General features: G+C 40.5%; 1 protein-coding gene across 6 annotated transcripts in view; it reads right to left on the bottom strand.

Annotated features, from left to right (window-relative positions):
- Positions 1-22,897, bottom strand: part of kcnip4 (Kv channel interacting protein 4) — a 117,067-nt gene that overhangs the window by 6,521 nt on the left and 87,649 nt on the right. For 5 of the 6 annotated variants that reach the window (XM_010890246.5, XM_010890245.4, XM_020043427.3 and 2 more), the window contains exons 2-3: positions 5,570-5,694; positions 800-869 (exon numbers count right to left, since the gene is read on the bottom strand). In XM_010890246.5, coding sequence (XP_010888548.2) covers positions 800-869; positions 5,570-5,694 — 195 coding nt within the window. Of the gene's footprint in view, positions 1-799; positions 870-5,569; positions 5,695-8,901; positions 9,004-22,897 lie in introns of all 6 variants that reach the window. The other variant, XM_010890249.5, reaches the window with a different exon arrangement.

Raw genomic sequence — 22,897 nt, 5'->3', positions numbered from 1 at the left:
AAGAGGCCTACAGCAACATTAAAGGAACTGCAGGAATTTCTGGCAAGTACTGGCTGTGTGCTTCATGTGACAACAATCTCCCATATTCTTCATTTGAATGGGCTTTGGGGTAGGGTGGCAAGTCGGAAGCCTTTTCTTACAAAGAAAAACATCCAAGCCCAGATGAAGTTTGCAAAAAGAAACCCCAAATCAAGTCTCCCAAAAGCATGTGGGAAAATGTGTTATGGTCTGATGTTTTTACATTTTGGCCATAATTCCAAAAGGTATGTTTGGCGCAAAAACAACACTGCACATCACCCAAAGAACACCATACCCACAGTGAAGCATGGTGGTGGCAGCATCATGCTTTGGGGCTGTTTTTCTTCAGCTGGAACCGGGGCCTTAGTGAGGGTGGAGGGAATTATGAACAGTTCCAAATACCAGGCAATTTTGGCACAAAACCTTCAGGCATCCGTTAGAAAGCTGAAGATGAAGTTCACCTTTCAACACGACAACAACCCAAAGTACACATCCAAATCCACAAAAGCATGGCTTCACCAGAAGAAGATTGGCCCAGCCAGAGCGCAGACCTGAATCCAATTGAACATCTGTGGGGTGATCTGAAGAGGGCTGTGCACAGGAGATGCCCTCGCAATCTGACAGATTGTTCACATTATTGGTCAGATTAAAGGTGAAAAAATATCTGACATGATTTATCTTTGTCTCATTCTTTTGCATCAGAACAACCTGGCATTTCAACAGGGGTGTGTAGACTTTTTATATCCACTGTAATTTCTAGTTATTGGATGGATTTGCATACCTCCCTGTGGGAAGAACTGTGAGTAGATGTCTTTGAATGTGTCTTCATTGACCACGCCACTGGGGCACTCCTGCCAAGACAGAGAAAGGGTAATATCATCCAAAATGTATTAACGGTTTCCCATTCATGATAACGACAGAACGTTTAAAAAAATAGTAGCTGTTTTGAACACACAGTCTTTGCTTCTGGCTGACAAGGTAGGATCATGCTTCAAGATGTGAATACAATCTTTTGTGCTGCTCAGAAAAAGAGCATTTCATTAGCATGGTAAAGTTGATTCATCTTTCAACTGTGTATGTTGAAAAACGATGCATAAAAGGCTTTGGAGTAAGAAGGCCATCTCAGATCAAGCACGGGCCGATTCATAATCCAACGCCATTTAAAAGCTACCAAGCTGTAGTCCAGACACTTTCAGTAAATTTAAGAAAGATCTACTGTAATAATACTATTACGTAAAAGCTGAAGTCTCTTTTCAGAAAAGTTCATACTCAGAGAACTGATGTTAGTGCATAACCTTGCCAGCCAGCATTCAGATAGGCCGGCTATTCAATTTCCAGTGGGCATTTTCCACTACGGAGGATAATCCATCAACCAAAAGGTTTGAAATGTATCTCTCCCCACATTTTCAATACAAAACATTACCCTAAGCAAAAAAAAAATATGGTTGCAGAAATTCTTGAGGCCATATAAAGTTAGATGCACATAATACTTCGGGTGATATTTTCCCAAACGGAATCATTTACTCACTATATGACGCTTTAAATTCAAAATCCTTGAACATTTTAAATAAACCTCACATAACTTATGTGCAGGTAAGAATGTTATGCTGTTACTGAATCTTATTTAGTTTTTTTTTTTTTTTTACTTTTTTCCTATAAGCATTAGAAAACCTCCTTCACAAACATAAAACAAAACCAAGATGAGGGGTACGACCTATTAGGATGTCTCCTGCTAATAAACAGGCAATTAGTTGGGAGAATTTGCATATAACTACAATATGACACATGCATATCAGATGCAATACATGTGAAAACCGATGTGAAGACTCCCTTTAAAACTTTAGAAGACTGGAACTGTCTCGACTTGTGTTGTAGCAATTAACATTGAGACCAGCATTGAGACCACCTTGTGTAGCACATTAGTTTGTATCTTATGGCCCTTAACTAAATGGAGTTGTGTCAGTAACACATTTACTTTCAGTATACAAGTGTCTATAAAGATTCATAGATAAACAGGAGCACAAAACTCCTCAGACCGCGGCACAGGAAGCAAAAGACCAAGATAGGTTTGAGTTCTAAAAAGTTTGTGTAAAAGTTTCCAGTGAGCGACCCACAGGCAGCTTAACACATTTAAATACCTCAGTGGCTACTCCAATTTGTCAGGTTGTCCCTGTAGTTGTGCAATGGTGAGCCAGTTTAGCCTATAAACATATCAACAATGATGGACTTTTGGATTTGGAAATAAAGTTGGTTTATGCTTTTAGGGGGATCAAAACGTTGCTAGTTTTTAGTTAAACCCATATACCCATTCTAATATCTCATGAATAGCTTTGGTAAAAGAAGTCTTTCGCTTCACCTGGAAAGCAGACAAGGAAAAAAGTTTGAACAAAGTGGTCAATTACATTTATTTGCCCATTGTTTTAAACATTCATTTAGCAAATAAAGATAGTTCCAAATTCAAGAAAATTATAATAGATGGAATTAGATGTCTAATGTATAAAAATGTCCATGATGGTCCTTGTTTGTTTCATATAATGAGCTAGTTGAACAAACTGTAATCAATTAAAATAAAACCAAATATTTACTTGGAGTCTTTTAAACATTAAAACAATGTTCTTGTCAAAACCACCCACTTCTTGTTCATGCTGCATGATCACCATAAAGTGCTTTTAAGATTTTCCATACAGTGACCGCTTCCCTAATGTCATCCATCGTCTGATAGTAAAATATTGTTCTTCAATGTGTTCAGCCACCTTTTATATGGTGTAAAGGGATCTGTTTTTTTTCCTATATAATGTGGCTCTAACTTGTTCAACACTTAAAGTTACAATATATTATGACCACATTCCAGAAAGATGTTACTCTCAGGAACAAGTGTCTTCCTTACACTTTCCCAATTTGGTCATATGGAACTATATTCATGACGCCATCCCATTGCAACAACTGCCAACAGATTTGGGAGAATTTAATATCACAGCAAACCTTCCTCATAGGCATTCAAAGCCAAGCCATTCTGCTTTTTTGCCCACACTGCTTTTCCGCCTGAGAGAACCAATAGAGCACAATGCGATCAAGAAATCCCTGCTTTAATCCTTCTCCTCTTTCTAAGCACATTTGAAGAGACGAGATGAAAGCAATGTGTATGAAGATTTAACTTTCATATCTCCAGTCCTTTAAAAGTGATAAGGGCAGAAATAATATAGTTGTCAGTTAGCTAAACAGCCAATTAAAAAAATGTTTTATCACCCAAACAATAAACTTTTTAATTTAGATCACACAACATGCCTCACATTAAGTAAAACCAAAAGTTTTAATTTCGAGGAGACGTTTTTTCCAAGACAGCAAAAACAGGGCCAGCTAAAATGTTGTCTGTGCTGGCTTCATCAAAAAACTCAGCTAACAAACAATAATCCCTCAAAAGAAAATCTCATCTTTCTGTTCTTTATGTCAAATCCAGAAAGATAAGCATTTTGCACTGGAGGTGGGCATTAACTAGTGACTCTTACCCATTATATTCTGGGAGATAAGGTCATGGTAATTTCTCTTCCGGCCTTGGAACATAAAACTCAGACACATAAAACAGCAACCTCATTTAGCTATGGTGGAGAATGGCAACCTAATAAAGCAAAATGGGTGGGGGAAAGCGTTCAATACATATTCTATGCTGGTGTGCTGACAAAATTGGTCAAAATTAAAGAATAAAAATAGAATACCATCTCCTCTTCAGCTGTGACCCTCTCTTCATATTATCAGTCAACGGAATCTGCTTATTTGTGAAATTTGTAGGATGAAAAACAAGTAAAAGACACCGTCTGACCATAAAGCTTAGTAGCATTGGAAATTTGACCACATCTATCTGGGCCTGAGAGCTAGATACTGGGGCAATGGGCTCCATGCAGACACCATTAATCAGAAAGAAAGCAAAAACTCTGGCTACTAAGAGGGGTTATAAATGTCAGGTTTTCAAAACACTATCTAATTCTGCCATTGCTGGATGCTCACCTTGGATCAGTTTGATTTGTTTGCCAGGCAGATCAGATGTTGAGGACATAGGGCCAAATGACTCATTATGGATAGAATCAGACTATGCAGTATTTCTCTTGGCAGTTTTACGAGCTTGTTTTTGTCCTACCCATGTCAATGTGAACCATAGACTAATCAGGTTGTGACTTAAGCAAGTTAGATGGAGAAAACCCTTTTAAAATGTGCCGAACTACAGCTTTTTCCTGAGAATAACCACAATTGTTCAATAAGACTAATGGAATCCCATTTAAAAACCAATTCAGTAGTTCTTCACCTAAATCTTGGTAAAAATTGGTTAGACTGCAAAAAGCTCAGTGTCTTAAAAATATTTTTGAGCGATCCCATAGGACCTTTGATTAACATTGCGTCAGTCATTAGAGCACTTATCAGCCCCCATTCCCAGTCTCCATCAACATATGGCTGATTGGGACTTTGGGAGGAGAGCATTTGAAGACAGCAGGTAGCAAATATACTAGGTGTTGGTTATTAGTAGGCTGTGGGCCATTGAAGATAATTCCTTAGGCAGCATTTAAATTCCATGAACTTAAGCCTGCTCATTTTGCTTAGACTCTTGCAGTACTGACCCCCCCCAACCCTAAACCACTCTGGACTAGCTAATACTATTTTGGCATTGTTCAGTAAAAGAAGAGGAGAGAAGTCGTATGATTGTTTGAATTCAGTCTTGTAAACATTAGAGTTAGGATTCTACACAGAGCCCTTTAAGGTAGAGGAAGACAATCTCAAAATGTTTCTTCCTACAGGAGAAATGGGTCATCTACCGTGATTAGATTAGATTCAACGTTGTCATTGACCAGTATGAGTACAGTACAACTAAATGCAGTTAGCATCTAACCAGAAGTGCAAATAGAAGAGGGCAGGAAATGTACAAGTATTAAGTAAAGTGTATGTTACATGTAGAATGTATAGATGAGCAATGAAGGCAAATACAGGGCAAAATGGCAATTGTAAATGAAAAATGAATGCAAATAGGGGAGTGCAGAAAATTTACATATTTAAGTATACATATGTGCAAGTCGGAATTAAGTGTTGTGTGATGAGGCAAAAGCAAGTACAAATGGCAATTGTGACTCTGCAATCGAGGACGTTGGAGGTGTAAGGTAGTCTGTGCAACTGAAATGCAGTGACAGCAGCAATGAAGTCCCTGAGGTAGACAAGTAGTACAAGGGAGTAGTGCAAAAAGGTCCCTGAGAGGCAGTACTAAGGGGTGGGTGGGTATGGTTAGTGATGGGATGGGTCACAGAGTTCAGCAGGGTTACAGAAAGCATGATGGTGGCACGTGCACATCCCAAGGCCCGGCGGCTACCCAGTATTTGCAAATTAGCAGTAAATCTACAGTGAATGACAGTGAGCAAAATAAACAATAGTAGGCAGACTAAACACAAACTTGGCCATATTAGAGCAAAGAAACAATCTATTTACATGTATATTCTGGAGGAGGATTTTAAAGGGAAATATAATGCATGTTCTCCCAGCGACATTGGGACACAATGGTGAAACTGGAACTTACATTCTTGAAGCCTCTGTAAAGGATCTGCAGCTCCTTGCGGTTGAAGCGTGTCAAGGCCTCCAGTTGCTCCAGGCCCTCAGGACGATGGCGAACCGCCGACAACTCCAACTCATCCTCGACGCTGTCTGGAGAAGAGACAATAGGAAGAGTGAGTCAGACTCATTCAGAAGCTCATCAGAATTGGCTGCATATCATGATAGTAAGATGTTGTGGACTGATTCTGTTAAACATTTGCAAGAGAAATTCTCTTCTGGGTACCAAGGTTTCCCATAAGAGGAGAGAGAGTGTCTTTACATTTCAGTCAGTTGTGCAGGGCCATTCTGGGGCTCACAAAGGCATATTCATTCAATGACCAAATAAGCACAGAGATTAAGAGTGTGCAGTTTAGACTGCTCAATGTTAAACAAAGGATTTACAAGAAACAGTAGTTATATAGCACAGTTCTTCTAAGCACGCCTATTTTGGAGTCTTAAAGCTGGGACCCTTCATTTTAACAATAACAACGTAGCTACCCAACTTGTGTTTTGGAAAAAAGCTGAGGGATGGGACAGTAGAAACAGAACTACACAAATTCTCAGTCAGAGCGTCTCTGACAATAAAACTGTAGTTCTTAGGTTATTCCAGGTTATCTTGGATATGTATTGTTTGTTTACACACTCAACTATTCATTTAAAAGTAAGGCTCCCAGGTTTAAAAGGTTGCTTAACATCATTTTTCAATCATGAAATTCAGATATTCCAGTACTCCAAAAGGTGATTTTTTTTAAATGTTGCTCCAAGCATTTCCCTCCCTTCTCAATTTCTCATTTTCCAGGTGTGATCAAAACATGTGCTTGTCTATGCAGACCGGTTTTGCTCACCAGTTAAAATATTTTGCTTATATTTTCACATCCGATAGTGAGGTAAAGCTATTATCTAACTGACAAAAACATCAGCGTAAAAATACATTAAATTAGGTTTATTTAAAAAAATGATATCGGCCATCATCTGGCTGTTGTGCCAATTAGCAGCTAATGTTACTGTCAGACCAGAGCAGCTGGGTCAATATCACCCACAGTAACAACTTTCTTTCCTTTCTACAGTTCTGAATTCTAGGAGTGTTAGTAACCTTCACCCTACATGAGAAATTACTGCAAATATAATATTTGTGGTGACTAACTGGTTGTCAATGTGATACAATATAATATACCCTCACTCCCACTTCCTGCCGAAACACTGCCAGGAATAATGACAGGGAAGTAAGTGACTGTAATGTAGCCAACATCAGGTAATGTCTTAAGCACTGTCCACAATTCTGGTGATTTGTCCATATTTTTCTGAGGAAAACAATAGCTTTGATCCAAACTAAATGACTTAGAAAAAATACATCTCCCAAGTCTCAAAGCAAACAATTTTTCTTTTATATAGCTGCAGCTCTTATAGCCACGACCCTACATTTTGAGGGAATTTGAAATAGGGAATACGGGTCAACATCAAGGAACGCACATTTCAAGGTCCATTCATTAGAACATTTTAAAGTATAAGAAAACAGAGCGAAACCACCCAAAAAACTCTCAGTGCTCTAATTTCTCTTCTGAAATATGACGGCACAGAGATAATTAGCACTCGAGACTTAGGAACACGTCCACTCTGGCTAACAGCCTTCTCCAGAAGAGGGCCAATGAACCCTGACAAACACCCTAATGGGCCAGTAATGATGACAACCACCATTTTCGCCATGTCAACGGCAGCGGTCTTCGTCAGAGCCAGACACTTCACTCGTCTCGCATGCGCACACACCTGAGGTGTGCCAGCGTCTTGTTAGATCTGAGAGGAATATTCCTGTGGACGAGGGCCGAAACAAAGCATTGCCCTTCAGTCCTTGATTAAACTAGGAAAACCAAGCATTTCATTGCCGTAGCTTGTTATTGCAAGTGACAATTAAACCTTTTTGAACTTTGAACAGAAGGCAAATGGAGTGGACAGGGAGTGTTTTTTTTCTGTTTTGTTAGCTTGTCCTTTCCTCCGTAACATTTTCTTTCCCGTGATGAAACTGGAGTGGGTACTGCGGACTGCTCTTCGTGATTACGTGCATTCCCCCATCTCAGGTGACAACGGCTTGACATTGACGGGATTCGACTGACCTAACGGGGCCGTGATAAAAGAATGTGTGGGTGCGCAACCCTCTGATCACTTTGGTCCTGGGAAAACAATGGTCTCAGGCCTGCAAGTATCGAGTATTTTAACCATTTAGAATAGAGGAAAAACACTTAAAAGGTTAGAGCTTGAATGCAGATTTTTTTTTTTAAATGTGTCAAATTATCCTTACTGAATCATTTTAATTGCATAGAAACTGGACAGAAACTAAATAGAGAGTCAATTAATCAAACACAAAGATCATGATACGTCTGCCCAGTCCAATAAGTGTGCTGAGACGCTGCGTGGGGTGATTTATCGAAAGAGATCAACGGAGTCATCCTTTACATGTCACTGGTTGATTGATTAACAGGACACCGACACACAAGGACACTGACAATCAACCAGGCGACCCAGAGTAACGACAGACCCGTTAAGTAACGACAGACCCGTTAAGTAACGACAGACCCGTTAAGTAATGACAGACCCGTTAAGTAACGACAGACCCGTTGAGTCACTGAGTCATAGCTGTGATATCATCATCGTCCTATGATTTGTCCCCTCACACTGTGTACTTCGGGGTATAGCAAGGAGGTGGACTGCAAATATTGATTAACACCTTGGCATCTCAGTCTAACGAAGTGCACTGTCAGGTTCCATATTGACGATGCGATGTACTCTGCCACTTTGTAAGGTTAAAAAATGATTTTAAGAGGGAGAGATAAGTCTTTTCATTGTAGGTCCCACATTTCTGGTTGAATCTGTAGCAGGAATTAGATACACTAATAAAATGGCTCTAGCCAACTGCCAGCTACAGAAGATGAGGACAACAGAGCAGACCTGAGAGGAAAAGGCTTGGCCAGAGGATTCTGTCAAGATCCTCGCACTAACTGTAACACAGCTGAGTTGAGGTCAGATTTAAACAAAGGCAGTCAATTTAGGAGGTGATTTGCATTTGAAACCGAATACAACAGAAAATACTTTGAAATAAACAGCCCCCACATTTCTTTTGATGAATTTATCTGAAGTATATACAAAACAAATCTAACAGAATATTACATCTCCAGCAGTTTACTTCCTGAATTAACTGCCTGCCTTTAATTTGAATTGAGCCCAAACCTTCTACAGTACCACAGAGAAAAGGGACAATGGATCAACAACAGTTGGGGAGATATAGGCAAAAGAGTTGGCGTAATGTTCTGACGGAGAAAGACTTGCTTTGGCTACTGGTAGATGACTTTTTGGCAGAGGAGCATGGAAAGAGCTTCATGAGCCGAGCTCTGACGCCACGCCCGTGGCCATTCTGGGGGCAGACGTAACCTAGGAGATACAGCATGGTGAGTATCACAGTTACCCGGGCAACCAGTGGCTGCAATGCATGCTGGGAGATTGAAAAAAGGAAAAGGTGATTTTAGAGTGCAAGCTGTTGATCACTCACAAAGGCTTCTCAGGACAACAACATTGGACAAAATTACACTTTTTCTCCGACAAGGGAAATTAAACCTCCACAAATCCAGGCACAAATTATAATTTAAGTGAACCGATCACATTCCCGTTTATTTGGGTGCAGACTACATAACCAAGCTTAAGCAGCTTGGTCTCATGATTATTCAGTCAAATATATATATATTTTTTTATTTCATTACATATTAACAGTGTCTGTAGGTCGCACAATGCAGTGCAAATTGGCTCAGCAATGTCAACGGTTGAGTGCCTGCAAGCATGAAGTTACTGGCTAATACTTTGCTAGTAACTGTTTGAGCGAGCAGTGTGAAAAGAAGCAATGCATCTTGGCGGGATATGCACCGTAGAGCACGTACCTACAGTGTCTTTGATGCCCCCAAGCCCGCTTGGAGTTGCTGCTATGACGCAAGGCCAACTGAGAATTGGATTCATGAAAATATATACTGCATAAGTCAGTCATGTGACAAATGACAATTTCTTCAAATATATACACACTTTTTTTGTGTTTGTTTGTGAGCTGTGCATTACATGCATAGGATGGGGACACACAGTGGGGTGTACTGAATGTGTATAGGCCTGAGCTCAACCTTCAACGGGGAGCTCTTGAGTTGATCTGACATCTCAAGAGCTCTGCGGAGAGTGTTGTTAACTGCTCCAGGTTTGCGAATCTTGAATAAAGCTTTCCTTGTGAAAATAATCTACGGTCTCTGTGCCTTTCCCATTTAGTGATTTCCACAACGTTTTAAGAGCGAAATATGAACAATATCTAGTGTTGTTGTCCTGACCAAGACATTGGGGTTGACAACCTTGGAACCTACTATTTAAAACACCAACACAGCATAAAATCCCACCATGCACACTGCTGTAATGTCATACTTTTGCCTTCTGTGAGAAAGGAACTACAACCTCAGCACAGCTACTCCCAGAAAGAATTGTTTTGCAGTAACGGCAAGTTCTTAGGTCCAACGCTCATACAAAAAATGTCAGGCAGTTACATTTTGAACCCTCATCAACAAAATGACTGCCTCAACCATTTTGAAACAGAGGCAACGTAAGAAATGAATATAACATAGGCAATAAATGCCCCAGCCAAACATAATTACCAGCGTAACCTCGTCGTCAGACTACAGTGCATACAAGCCCAGGGTAACATCCATTTGAAGATGGCATCATTTAATGGGAGGGACTGATTTGAATGAACTGAAGTGTCAGGGAACTAAATAATTACCAGGCAATGCTACCATTGTATTTTGTTTAATGTGTTTTTTGGCCTAGCATCCTCCAAACAGGAAATGACAAATATACATGAAAGAAAACAATGGTAGTCTAAATAAAAAATTATTACAGAACAGGGCTATTTCTTACCAAGTCAGACACATTAAATACATTCCAGACTGCTTAATTCCATAAAACTGACATTCACAATATATATTTGTTTTTAACATTATACGTAATGGTTAGGATTCCATTCAGTGCAATCAATATGACATATCAATGGCCTGAAAAACCCAAAGCAATGGCATTTGGTTTACAGAAAACAAAACAAATTCAGACATAGACTAGTGACTGCTCTAAATCAATTCCTTGTTTAATAGCATTTTTCTGCTGAAACAAACAATTGCAAGACTCCTGCGTTGTCTTGGTGTGGTTGTTATTGTCTCAGCGTGAAGGGCAAAGGTGAATAACCGTAAACCAGAGGGCCAGGTGACATACGTTACATACTGTATATTATTGAAATATACGGTGTAATGTATGTGGCTGAAAGAATCTGCCCTCATCTCTTTTTAAATATCAGCTGTTTAATCTTGCTGTTCATTTGGGACAAGGCAAGTAGATCCATCTCTATTCAAAGTTTCAGTTAATGACTTACTGGAGGGATTTTCAACTCTGGACCTCAAAGCCAGTTCTACACCATTTCTTCAACGCAACTCTCTGTTCAGGGACTTCTGTAGAGCTATACCTGGTGGGTGTAATTAATCATGAGGTAAAACAGAACACCAGCTGGCTCCGGACCTCGTAGGGTAAGAGTTGAGTACCCCTGACTTACTGTACAATATGAGAATTATAATTGCAGGCCATAACAATGTTCAGAGAACCCCCGCAGAACTGGGGTATCCTTCTTTTAAGACATCCCTTGTACAGACATACTCCAATATTAAAACATTCATGGCGCTTGGTCTGAAAAACAGCTACCTTTCAGTTGAGGTTTTACCCCAGGATGAGTTAGCGTCAGCTCCCAGACGTCATGTTGGCTCTGTGGCGCCAGGGAGATCAGAAGAGATAACCAAGCCACCACTAACATGACGTGCAAGTCATCATCGGGTGACAAACCTGCTACGGGGATTCACAAATCATCGTCACCTGCAGGCCTTGTTGGAGGCAGGCGGATCTCTAGCCAAGCCTGGACTGTATAATAGAATAGTTTCTCCAACTTCAGATGTGACCCAACGATGAAGTTCAAAGGAATGTGACGTATTAAGATGAAAGTATTCTGCAGGTTTTACCCACGTTAGGCTGTAACAGAGTAAATGGAGCATTATTGCAATGGTCCAGTAAATACATAAATAAATGTTTGGAATTTTCCATCAAGGATTGATTTGGCTATATTTTTCGGCATTTGTTTTGTTTCCCTAAATAGTCTGATATGATTACTATGATCTACTAACATTCATTTGCTGAGTATAAGCCAAAAAGGTTCAAGCTTAAATAAATGGTTTCAGAAGCATATTGATCTTTCATAATGTATTTCCTGTCAGTGAGAAGAACCCTTTCAAAAAACATCTACTGTAGCAGATTTGCAGTTTGATGCCTCCAGCCAAGGAACTAGAATTTCTTCCAGGTTTGTTTAATTCACGTAGGTGGTCATCTCAGTCTCCAGTCTGTCTTTTAACATGTGCAGTAACATATAGCCAGGTGGATAAACTAAACCTAACACATAAGGTTCCCATGACTTTCACAATTATGTATCGTTGGAATTTGCATCTGATTCATTTCATGCAATCCGAGCACTGGATGCCAGACAAAACGCCCGGAGCAGCTGATGGCAAAGCAGTAAGTTGCACTGAATAATATGGTTTTGAAACACAAATTAACAACAATTTCTTTTAATTGCATAATAAAAGGTATTTATTTTAAGATACTTAACAGGATGTTAAGTATCTCACTTTATTTTAAGATACTTAATGGATGGCCCACCACTAAGTCTACATGATTCAAATGTAAACTGAGTATAGTTTGTGCATCCTTTTCCTAGAGGCATTCCTTTTTTTGAAATGTATATGGCAAAGTGGTCCCATTCTAAAACAACTAATATGAATACTTTATGAATACAGTAGAAATATTTAGAGAGTGCCAGGCCGCAGTAACACCAACGTTGTTTTGATTAATCTAGATAAATCAAATAATTCAAAGGCACTTTGGGACAGTAGGTTGAGGGATTATCAAACTCATCCACATTATAAAAATTCATGAGGCTGTCTGGATAACAATTTCACAACGAATGACAATCTCAGCCGCCAGGATGCTCCCACGGGAATCTGGGATCCCTCATAATGTACAGAGTGAGATAATCGAATTATAAAATTTATTTTAATTAGTTTTACAGCCGTGACTAGACTGTTTTGATGGCTCATAAAGAGCCAAATGTGTAGAAATATTTTTATTGAATTGGATGGGTTAGGGAATTATGTTAACACAGTAAAAAGTTTTGGTGGTCACAGGTAGGTGTTCAGATCCAGCCAAGCTATGTTGCTATAACTTAGAGGCTTTCACTTGCCATTTGGCAAGCAGAAGCCCCAAATTACAATTGAGTGTGTTGATGTTATTCTGCTTGAGAATAACTCTCTTAATGTGTCATCAATGCTCTTGTTCTTAGGACATTTCTGGCCATTAAACATTGTTGATACATAATCCTTGATTAATCATCCTGTTATTGCTAGACTGTAATTAATTAGATGCTTTTTGGAACAGAGACAATGGCCTTTAAGCTGCGAGGAAGAACTATCGACTATTTTCTTGAAAGTCTTACAGTAGCTGTAAGGTGTTGGAGTAAGGATATGTAGTGAGAGAGGGATTATTAATGCAAATCAGAGAGTCCTGCAATCTTGCCAATTGTGGATTGGCACAGTCCAGCGGAAGAAGCTGGTCGGCGGTTTGACATGCTCTCCTCTGTGGCGCCAACATCACAGGCGCACCTGCATTTCACAGCAAATGTCTAGGATTTTGGAACGCCACAGTCTCTGATCACTCGTTGATACAGTACAGCTATTCTGGCAGCTTTGGCATTTTTGTAATGAGCCACAGCTGCTCATGTTTAGGGATGAGCCTGGCTAGCTTCGAATAATCTTTTTTTAGACTCAGAAGAGAGGAAAAAAGGCATAATAATATAACAAATAATGGTCATTTAGAGTGGCTTCATAGCATTTTGGCTCCATTTTGTGAGTAAAAAATTAAGGAAATGTGCATTCATTCTTGAGGAATTACAATCACAAGATATTCATAAGTCATACACTCAGAACCTAATATTACAAGCTTTTTGTTCCAGTGTCAATCAATCAATCTATTTATAAAGCCCTTTTTACATCAGCAGTTGTCACAAAGTGCTTTAACAGAAACACCCGGTCTTAAACCCCAAGGAGCAAACAACAGTAGTGTTGAATTTCAGTGGCTAGGAAAAACTCCCTAAGAAGGCCGAAATTTAGGAAGAAACCTAGAGAGGACCCAGGCTCAGAGGGGTGACCAGTCCTCTTCTGGCTGTGCCGGGTGAGATATTAAGAGTCCAATTGTAATAATTAATAAATGCACGTGGGGTAAATCCAGAGTCTATTTAAATTTAGACTAGGTCAGAAGCATGACCAGATGGACAAGGACAGGGACAGCAACGGGCCCCCCAAACCAGGTACTCCGCAGGTGTGGACCAGGACCTAATGCCCTCATAAAGTTTAAAACTGGAGGAGACTGGGAAAATACAGAAAATGCATTCCTCATATCAATAACGATTTATAGTGGAGAAGGAGTACTTAGTGGGGATGGAGAACTGACCCAATCCCCCAGCACAATAGTATAGCATTGTAAGACCTTGGGACTACCCGGGGAAGGCCCCGGACAGAGCCCAACAGGCAGAAAATCAATCCACCCACATTGCCAAGCATCAACCAAAGGGACACCCACCAACCGCAACCACCGTGAGTGTCCAGTCCTATCACTCAAGTAAGAACATTACAGTACATGTAATATTCCATTAGGTTTCAGAACTGTCTTTGAGGTATTCAGATTCAGACTGAAGTGAAGAAACATTTTACTGTACATGAAAACAAATAAAATAAAAAAACGGCAGCATGGGCTTCGATGTCCCATTTTAAATCAATTGTATTCAGCCCATCTTTGAATCCATTAACTTAAAGCTTATGGAAGTCATATAGAAACTCTCAAGTTCCAGAAAGTCTGTCTACAGACAGTATTTATAACTATTTTAGCTCAGATTGGTAATGTAGTGAAAAATAAACTGCTAAAGAAAAAAGGTAAAAACCAAGTAATAGTTCATGGGTACATTTTGCCAGTCAATAATTGGGTTTGGAGTTAGGAGTTAGATTTTTGGGGTTACGGTTAGGGTAATTTAAACAGGATTATGATTGGTAATAATCTTTTGGGTCCCCAAGAGCACACAAACATTGTGTGCGAGGGGAAGGGGGTTTTTCAAAGGAAAAAGTGGATGTGCCCTGCTGTGTACTGATAGCCAAGCCAGTGTTGATGTTTCGTGAGAAATACATCTCTGTCTAATATATATATATATATATATATATATATATATATATATATATATATATATATATATATATATATCTAAGCCCAGTTGTTCATGCAATGATCTTAGTTGCCAAATTTTAAGACATTACCAACCAGAACTATTAATTTATTTGGCTATGCTGTCTGCCCAAAGCCTATTGCAAAAAAAAAGAGACTGGATATTGGACACAGATTAGACACTCATTCCCCTAAATGATTAAAGCCTTTTACAAGGCTATTAGTCACAATAGAAAGGAGGGTTAAGTGAAGACACTGACGTGAAGGGTGGAGATGGGTATTGAACTCTGGTCTCCAGCCGTGAGCAGCCTACGTTACAGTCAGCGAAAGCAAAGCGAGTTAATTTCTACAACAAATAAGAGCGATGAACTATGTCACCTTGATTTTGGTCCTCTGGTCACAACGCTAACACCTCAAATTAAACCTGTGCAAACTGTAAGCACAGACACAGTTTGACGGTGCGTTAAGTCTTTTATCCTACTAATGGTTGTCATTTTTGAAGGGGCCATCTGGGTTAGTCCAAAATGTAATCAATTATTTTGACTTCAATTAGGCAGTGCGTTTGCCCTTTGACATTTTGCAGACAAAATAATTAACATTGATCTGAAGTTGCATCAGACCATCAATGGTGACCTTAGAATTCTTGAAAAAGTCAAGTCGTCAAACAGCAGCTTTTTCCCTCTTCTCAAAGTGCTTTCTTTGGCTATTATGTCCAATCAGTGACGGCACTAAAATGTGAGTGCCAAGATGCTTCAGGAAGGGGCTCTTGCGGTAATGACAGACCATCCGAGGGTTGATGGGCTTTTGGAAAGGAAGAGCAGCAATCTGTAATGATAACAACACTAGCCCGTCAATTGAAGTGTTTCCATTCTCCATTCCTGTTCCACAGGGGATCAATGATGAGCATGCACAAACTTGGACAATGCTTGGCCAACATACACTGTCATTATTGGACCACTGGGCAAGGCCTGTCTGGCACCACCAAGGCCTGTGTAGCACAATCTTTATGAAGATAAATAGTCAAGGGAGCGCAATCTACAATACTGTGAACTGAAAAAAGGAAAAGGAAAAATAAGTTGAATACAGGTGTTGGGTTTCTTGGCAAGGAGCAGCTGTCTAGAGTTATGTACGTTTCAGTAGAGCATAGGCTTTCATTTGCAATTCATATGAAATGTTTCATCCTTTCACAACACGCGTAGACTTTTATTTGCAGAATATTGGTTAAATCCTTTAAAATCAGTCAACACAGATATCAATGGACATCATTCTGAAAATTGGAAAGAAACTTACTGGAGGGAATTTTAAATGCTGAATGATTATTTTTCTTGTCTTGTGTTGATTGATAATAGACGATATGTTATTCATGCCTCAGACACTGAGCTTCAAAGCTCCTTAAACAAAGGAAGAAAATCATTAATTTCATTCAGTATTTTATGGTTTGTGATTTGGGCAACAAAAGCATCATAGAAGTGCAAATGTTTTCAATCCATTTAAGTCTCGGCTACTCTAAGAAGCATCACTTCAAACATTTTGTGACCTACATGGTCACAGATAATTCAGCGACATTATGGACTAGTATTGGTCTTCCCCTAACAGGATAGAAACATAGGTGATCATACTACCAAGAAATTTTAATCAACCAAAAATCATATTAACCCAATGTTGTATTGGCTTGAAAACAAATTCCCTGCATCAATGTCTATCATTCTCCTATATCACACTTGATCATCTGAGATACAAAACAAACTCCATGCTGAAAAAGTCTCTCTCTCTTATCCTTGTTGACAGAAAAGGGTCTCTCAAACTCCTCTCCCCTGGCTTTCCCACTAAGGACCACGGGTCATGCTCCGGGTGAAAGGTTGTGTCAATCTTTCCAGTGATGTCTACAGGCATCTCTGGCACGTTTAAAAATGTGTTTATATAAATCAGCCTGTATAGATGTGATGATAAATAGAATGATATGTTCATAACATGAATGTGCATAAACCCCCCCCAATAATAAGGTAAAAGTCATAAGGTTTCAAATGTCACCAAATCCAAAAATCTCAAGATACTTTTTTAAGTGGGAACAAAAGGGCTTGCCTGGTCATCAATAAAACTACTGTAGCAAATTGCAGAATGCCCAAGGCCCAATCTCTGCCACCCCTTTCAAAACTAAAACTAACAGCAGACAACATTTACAATGTCTCGTACGAAACCCACGGACGAGGACAGCGTAGGAAAATCAAGACACTGAGGTTTTTCGTGATTGGACCTCTGTGAAACAACAATGTCGTCTGACATTGACGCAAATAAGTCAGCAGACCGAGAGCTTCCGAAGTGTGGTTATTAGAAGTGGATGGTAGTTCAGGCACTGCAGACAGAGGGCAGAAAAAGACACGCGAATCATCGCTAAGACGTGGTACTCAATCAGTTAGATGTTGAGGGGATCATTTCGGAAGAGACAAAGCAAATGATAAGGTAATGTGCTCTCCAACTCGGCATGACTGAGACACTGCTACAATCAAACTGGGTGTCTTTGGAGCAACTTATCCTCCAGTAACACAGGTGAGACAATGCAGAAATGGGAAATAAATCCAGTGTCAATTTTACTCATGTAATAAAACGGTAGGTGTCACAAAGGTGGAGAAATATTTATCTTCCCCTGTCACACTAATTAGTCTGTAGCAGGGAGGCCCCTTCAGCAGTTTGCTGTGAGGAGTTCTACTGTGAGCATGTCTGTTGGTGCGTACGTGTTTGGGGGTGTGTGTGTCTGTCTGTGCTACACAGTAAATTGAGTCGGTGTGACTCGGGCAGAGCAACCATAACATTCAGAGTCTCAGACATCCTAAAGAGAACTGGGAGGAGATAAGAGGTCAAGTGTCAGCAGCTCATCAGTCCGTTGGTGAATCAGTCAGTGAGACGTGTGTCATTTTGGGCACCGGGCATGCATCATCTGTCCATGCTGTCCAGGGTGATGTGCTAGACTGTCTCAGTCTCAGGGCCTTAAAGTGACTGTCTGAATAAGACTAGCATGTAAAAATGTTGCTTGCTTACTATATATGGCAGCAACAAAGTGAACTGATGTGACATCCTGATGGTTTACTATTACAAGCTATTTCTCCCTCACCTGTAAAAGTACACATGATTTCAAAACTGTTAGTACCTGGCTGAGTTGTTCCCAGTGTCAGTGAGCAGAGAATCTTGGCTGTTGAAGGAATTTAAGCAAACATGTAATTGGTAACACCACAACTGATCAGGACAATCAAACTCATATCATAAAAAAAAAAATTGCTCTGAATGCGTCTAATACAGACAACTAAAAACAATCAAACCCCCGGATAAATACAGATCAAATGTAACATAAGACGGTCCATTTCTGATGAATGTTTGAATGAGCACCACTCCAATTATCCAAAAAGAAGAAATAGATCATACAATTAATCAAATGTATTTCATAGAGCTTTTTAAAACAGCAGTTTTCACAAAGTGCCCCTTACAGATACTGATTACAGCCTGAAACCCCAAGGTTATTGACCAACTGTCCTGTGGTCCAAAAGCTTCATAGAATAATGACTAGATCATCCAGTTTCAGCAGGTTTCCACCAGACACTGTGGAGGTTGACATCTTTATCAGACCCACTGTGGTCAGATCAATTCAATGACCTCTTGCATTGACAATTAGGACAACTTCTATAAACAAAAATAATATTTTGCCTACAACAGGTCTAGGAAATCCAAACAAAAACTGATAAATGAATTAGCCCAAATAGATCCAAAAACAGGGAAAAAAAGTATAGCGTTTACTATCACTTTCGAATCCAAATATAAATACTACAAGGCTACATCTAAGCTAACTTTGAATAATAGTCTTCATTTGGGTGTGAGGCGTGTTTACTAAACACTGGTCTGACAGATGGTCCGTATCTAAACTAAAAGTGCTTACTAAAGTTCACTAATTTACCAAATTAGACAACAGTTGTTCAGCCAAACTAAACAGTTTGTCAAGTCATGCCACACTCCTTGCCCAGAGCAAAAGAGTCTGCCCTTACTTAGTAATGTCTGAGTGGCAATGATGTTCCTTACGTACACCAAATTAGTCATTCACACTTACTACGATTAGCCAACATGCATTCAGGACAGCATAGAATACAAATGCTCCGTCTTGCGTAACACGCACGGTGCAAGATAATGACAACACAGGCGCGCGTCGCAAAACATCAGCTTCCACAGCCTGTTGGTTGGAGATGAAAGGTTAAACGGACCTGAAACGCATGCTGACTGAAATTCAAGGGGCACAAATAATGCCTGAGCCAGTCGGTTCCTATCTGAGCTGATCAAATGTCTCGGTTGCGTACGCCTCCAGCGCCAGCACTTTTCTCAGCTACCCTGGATTAACCATCTCCTGATCCCCTTTATTCACACCCTCTAACGCATCTCTCAGAGCTTTTCATCACACTCGCCTTTTACTCAACCCGTCAATTAATACAGCCAGTTGGCCCAGTCTCTCTCAGTGCTGGACCGCCAACCCTCTTACTACATTTGGCTGTCTGCTCAGTTTCCCACGCTGCACTCTGACACACTCATCTCTGAATTCAACCCTCGAGGAACTGCCCCCCCCCCCCCCTTACCCTCTGAGAAGTTGATGAGCCCCAGTATGTGGAGCAGTTTGAGCGAGGCGCACACCAGCACCACGATGCCCACCGTCTGCAGCCCCTCAGTCTCCCACACCGCGTTCAGCACCCCGCCGCCGGCGCCGCCGTGTCCGGACCCAGAAGCCTCGGCTCCGGACCCTGACCCGGCCTCGTCGGCCCCGGGACTCCCGCCAGCGCCCCCTGCGCTCCAGTTCCCCTGCGCCCACTCCGCCTCCGTTGCGCCCTCCCACACGCACAGACCCGCCGCCCAGAGGCACCTTCCCACTGCTTGTTCACTTCCCAAATCCAGACCGGGGGTGGGAAGCGGAACGATGGATGAGGAGTCCCAGGACGTCTTAAAGAGGCACGCCGTAAATGTCCCACATAAGAGAGAGAGCAGTGGAAGACTGCCAAAAAGACAATAAATGTGGCTCCTGGAGTCCTTCAAAAAGTCTGCCTTTGTCTTAGACTCTCGTAGTCGATTCTCCCCTCTCAGGCAAGGAAGGGTGAGGTGTGAGAGCTACAGCTGAGGACAGGAGGTACTCCTATGCTCTCTGGCAGTTAGTAGGGTTCTCTCTCTCTGATTCAGACAGAGGGGAGGGAGAATATAAGAGGGAGGGAGAGAGGGAGGGAGGGAGGGAGGGAGGGAGGGGTGTGGTAATAAAGAATAGTCTCACATATTAGACACCTACTGCGCGCATACATATTAAAGGCACATTTGTGTAAATCTGCAACAGATACTATGACAGGGGTTCATGAGAACATACAGTACTGTAGAGTCTCTTTAAATGAATAGACCTAAGCTAAACCATGCGAGTACAATGAACGGAAACACGGACAGCGGTTTATATAAATATCATAGCACACAGTGATAATGTAAAACAGTCCGTTCAAAGGGATGACATGGAGCTACTGGAAAAACAACATCATCGATTAACATATAAAGTTATTGCTGATAGTCAATTAGAAAAGTGGAAACTTATTTGCTAATAGCAGTTTTCCTCTCAGTGACTCACTTATATAAATGGTTTAAGGCACAATTTCACTGACGAAACTTAATTGAATCAGGAACCTGTGCCAACAAGCCCAAAAAGCAATGTGTAATTGAATACTCTAGCTTATTAAAAATGACTTTAGGATGTGTGTGTGTGTGTATCGGTGTGGGTGATTTGGCATGTGTACAAGTTAAGGGATTTATAAGCCAGTGGTCATACTACCACCTACTGGGCAGCTATAGCACACTTCATAACACCACTGAAGTTTATTGTGACTCCTAGCTACCGGATCATCATTTTCATGGCCATAATGGTGACTTAAGTGAATTATTTCTGACTGATAGCCCCTTGTTAAATGTAATAAAGTCCTCTACGCAGATAAAGCTACACCCAATACATTTTGCATTTACACAGCTGTAAAACAGAATGTAAACAACATGTTAATCTTCACGGGATATGATAAATTTAGTGTCATTTAAAAACAAAGATACTGCATTTAATGAAAAAGCCCTCGTCTTGTCATTTCTTATTGGTATGCAAGTCTCATTCAGTGCTCCGTTTTCATCAGCGACAGTGTTCTGCTAAACAACCCGAAGGGATCTTAAAAGGTCAGATGTGTCATGGAGACAGAAGGACAGAAAGTGTAACACACGACACAAGTAAAATACACTACACCACAAAGAAATATAGGTTAACATGCATCTACTGTAGCTAATCATACTAGCTAGCGTGCTAACGACAATACTTAAAATGAGTAAGTTATGAACACATTGGGACGGATCAGAAATGACTAAAATGGGATTGTCTATCCATCTCAAAACATTTATTAATATTAAATAATATTCCAGTATGCAGGGACCAACATACAACTCCATATTAAATAGGAAAATGACCTATAAAAAATGTACCTAAACAATTGTATTTGTTAACCTGGCAATAATTGGAAATGTATAGAAAAGGTACGCCCTCCAGGTGTTAAAAACATTCTGATAGGTTTCCCTCAATTCTTCGCTTGACAACCATAATTTTTAGGGAGCAACATTTCAATCTAACGGTATTGTCAATCTCCAAATGAAAGCATAAACACACCTTGGCTGTAACTGAAGAATAGAGTATACGCCTACACAGACTTGTTGAAAACCAGGCTTCCCCCGAATGTGACGCAAGTATGGGTCGGAACCCACTGTAAAATGTCGCTTCGCAACACTGAATATGAATGAAATGCTTGCTCTGGCAGAGATCCAGCGTAGGTCCCTAGAGCTATATACCGTAGCAGCTTTATCTGCTGAGGATGTGATGTGTGAATCCATGGCGTTTTTGTCTAAAGAGAAAAGGAATTCCATTTTGCCGGAAGGGTTTTCATTGATTTACAATGACAACATTTACAATTTCCAAACAACATAGCAACAGTTTTGTTTTGTAGTGTTGGAAAACCACCTTATACACAGCCTCTTACACAGGCCATGTGAGGCTCCCACTGCGGTCAAAGGGGAAATGACCACCGTGTGTCAAGAGTCCGCAACACACAAGGCCATGCACTATGACCTAATAAAATAATTTTATAACAGAAATACCTAAAATATCTATTGCGTACGTGTGGGCCTAAACACATTCGCGCACACCCACACTTTCCATTCCATAGATTGACATTAACACCAAACTCGCACCTGAGATACCAATATTAGTTAAGCTACAGTGGGGTCATAGAATCGTCCAGCGCAATAAGTCAAAGTCGCCCCAACAGCAGCAGTTCAGTAAAGCATAGCCAAAATGCTGAACACTGTAGAAACACAAATTCCCTCAAGCTCTTTCCAGTAATGGATGGTGACAGATGAATAAAACATGGGCAAATGATGGGCCAATCATAACCTGTCCAGAGCATATGGATACTACAACCACAGCGATGAATTATTGAAGACATGAGAGCGGACACAGACCGAGGGGATGAGAGCGACGCAGCAGAAGACAGAAAAGTCATCCGTCACAGTTACAGGTGAAAGCAAAACAATAAGAGACATACACTGTTTGGCTGTTGTTCCATTCAAGGGCATGCTCAACAGATAAAAATGGATCTCGTTTTCTGTGGGAATAAGATCAACTTATAATTCTGAAAACATCTTGCCTTAAAGCACGTCCAGTGTCTGAAAATGTCATTCAGCCACATTGAGACTGATTCCTTATCATGGAGCATGAGATTTGCCACCGACCAACCAAAGGCTTTTGTTGCTAGGTCTCTGTAGGCAGAGAAATAGATTTTCGGGGACAGATTACATATTTTGTCACTATTGGCAATCTCTCGCTGTCCTCCAGCCAGCCAGGACTCTATATTTGCTGGGGAGA

Source organism: Esox lucius, chromosome 24 (assembly GCF_011004845.1).
Source record: "Esox lucius isolate fEsoLuc1 chromosome 24, fEsoLuc1.pri, whole genome shotgun sequence".
NCBI lineage: Eukaryota > Metazoa > Chordata > Actinopteri > Esociformes > Esocidae > Esox > Esox lucius.
Note: the sequence above shows the minus strand (reverse complement) of the source record. Positions and strands in the feature narration are given on the sequence as shown.